The sequence below is a fragment of the Herpailurus yagouaroundi genome, unplaced genomic scaffold (genome assembly GCF_014898765.1).
Source record: "Herpailurus yagouaroundi ecotype Mexico unplaced genomic scaffold, PumYag 216, whole genome shotgun sequence".
NCBI classification, from domain to species: Eukaryota; Metazoa; Chordata; class Mammalia; order Carnivora; family Felidae; genus Herpailurus; species Herpailurus yagouaroundi.
The window spans coordinates 10,085,860-10,088,234 of NW_024412447.1; the positions used below are offsets into that span (position 1 = coordinate 10,085,860).

A 2,375-nucleotide genomic window follows, 5' to 3' on the forward strand; every position below is an offset into this window, starting at 1 on the left:
CCTTCCAAGCCTGTTTAAACTCAAGCCCTACAGCCTCACCAGAGGGTCATGCATCCTGACCCTTGGGGGTCCCTAGGAAGAAAATGAGGCCCCTTCCTCCTCGCCCCTCCAGGTGAGAAACTGCCGCCCAGCTTTACTTTTGACGCTGTTTTACCAAAACAATAGGGCTTTTTGTTCCCCCCTTCCAAATATGAAATCATAGCACTGAATGTGCTCTTTCACATGGAGAGGGAAGATTAGATGTGCAGCCGCACAGGGGAGGACGATTCTCCAAGCACAAACCCAGAAGGCAAAAACTAGGGAGGAGGGCCCCGGGGCCGCACTTCTCCCCGCCCCCCCCCCCCCCCCCCCCCCCATGCCTCCGTCCATGCAGCAGGCTGGAAGTGCTCATGCCTCTCTAGGTTGGCCCTTCAATGTCTGAATCCCCAGTGAGTAGGCCAAATGGCCACCTAGGGCGCATCCAGTTCGGTTTCGAACCACACTTTCTTGGTTACCCAACCTCTGCCTTCTCTAAGCTTCATAGCGGGAGAGCAGAACCCAGCCAAGGCCAACCCTTGAGGGGCGGGTGTTCGGTAGGGAGGTGGAGGCCTGTCGGCGCTCGCTCAGGAAAGTAGGCGCCCGTAACTGCAAAAACGAAAGGCTTTTATTGAAAAATATCAACTGGCCTTTTCCAAGACTGCCGGTCCCTGCCCAACGCGGGCTTTGGGACCGAGGCCCGACGGGGCGGGCAAGTAGCGGCGGCCACCCGGCCCCGCTCTCCGGAGGGGCTGAGGTTTCACTGTCCGTGTGGGCTGGTCCCCCGCGCGCCGTGGGGCGGGGGAGCGGGGTGTGCTGCCCAGGAAGGGGCCGCGGGGTTGGTCCCTCCCGGTCCAGTGTGAGAGCTCCTGGCACCTGGGGGGAGGGGGGGGCTGGTCTCCGAGGAGAGGCCTAACGCGGCACCGGTGGGCGCTGTCGCCCGTGGGGTGGTGGGGTCTCCCCGCGGCCGCCCCTCAGACGTAGTCCTTGCGGTCGTAGGCTGTGCTAGTGCCCGGGCCGGCGGAACGGGGCGCGGAGTAGACGATCTTGGTGGGCGCGTACTTCTTCTCGCGCGGCGGGCAGGAGCAGCAGAGCAGCGCGCCCCCCAGCAGCTGCAGCGCCGCGGCCGCCCAGCCCACGTACAGGCCCGCGCCCATCTCACGCTTCTGCGCCTCCGGCACCAGGGGGTTGTAGAAGTCCCGGATGATGGTGTTGGCCGACCAGGACACCGGCACCAGCGTGAGCAAGGCGGCCAGCAGGAAGAGCACTCCCGCCACGATGGTGATCTTGGCCTTGGCCGTGTCGTCCTGCACGCAGTTGGTGCACTGGGCGCCCACCAGCGCCACGAGGAGCCCGAAGGCGGCCAGCAGGATGGCGACGACGATGAGGGCGCGGGCCGCCTGCAGGTCCTGCGGCAGCGCTAGCAGCGAGTCGTATACCTTGCACTGCATCTGGCCGGTGCTCTGCACCACGCAGTTCATCCACAGGCCCTCCCAGGTGATCTGCGCCGTGATGATGCTGCTGCCGATGAAGGCCGTCACGCGCCACATGGGCAGCGCGCAGCACACGATGGTGCTCAGCCAGCCCATCACGGCCAGCGAGGTGCCCGTGATCTCCAGGCCCATGGACATGGCTGCCGCGCCAAGGCCGGCTCTGCCGGGCGGCTCAGGGTGCGGGAAGACGACGGGCCGTGGCCGCCGGGCCTGGGTGGGAGCTGCCGCGCGCAGACGGAGGGATGCCTCGAGGGACGCGCGGACGGCTTGGACGCACGGACGGACGGCGCGCGCTAACGGCTCCGCTCAGCCCGCTCGCCCCTAAGCAGCGCCTGCACCTGCCTGTGGCTTTGTGGGCGGGCGGCGGCGACTGGGCTGGCCCTGGGCTGGGGCCGGTGAGTCTTAGATCCGTGCCCAGCGCTCCGGCGGGGGTGGGAGGGGCGGAGCCGCGGGTCCCCGGGCCTGGAGACTGTGACGTGGCCCCTCTTCCCACCTTCACCAAGCGCCCTGGGAGGAAGGACTCGGCGGGGAGTGGCGCACCGCGCGGGGTGGGGGCGTGGGGGGGTGCCAAGAGAGGGCGGGGCCGGGGCCTGCGACCCCGCCCCTCGCTCTTCATCGCCCAGTTCCCAAGCTAATTCTTCGGGGCTCGCAGGGGTTGCGGTGCAAATCACAATCTGCTCGACACTCCCCGACCTCCCCACATTTTCGGTGCCGTTCGCACAGGCGTCGTCGGGAAGGGGGTCTCTGCCAGCTGGCCGGGATCCATGGGGCCTGGAAGGGCCCAGTGGGCGTGGCCGGGGCTGTTTTCCGGAGTGGGCGGCTGCTCCGGGAGCCGCACACCTGCTCCTAGGTCCCTCTGGCCTCTGA

At 67.3% G+C, this 2,375-nt stretch overlaps 1 protein-coding gene across 1 annotated transcript; it reads right to left on the minus strand.

The window, feature by feature from the left end:
- Window positions 1–621: 621 nt before the first annotated feature.
- CLDN3 (claudin 3) lies at window positions 622–2,028 on the minus strand. The gene has a single exon (XM_040456144.1). The coding sequence runs from the start codon at window positions 1,644–1,646 to the stop codon at window positions 990–992; it is 657 nt and encodes a 218-aa protein (XP_040312078.1). The 5' UTR covers window positions 1,647–2,028; the 3' UTR covers window positions 622–989.
- Between the last annotated feature and the right edge of the window lie 347 nt (window positions 2,029–2,375).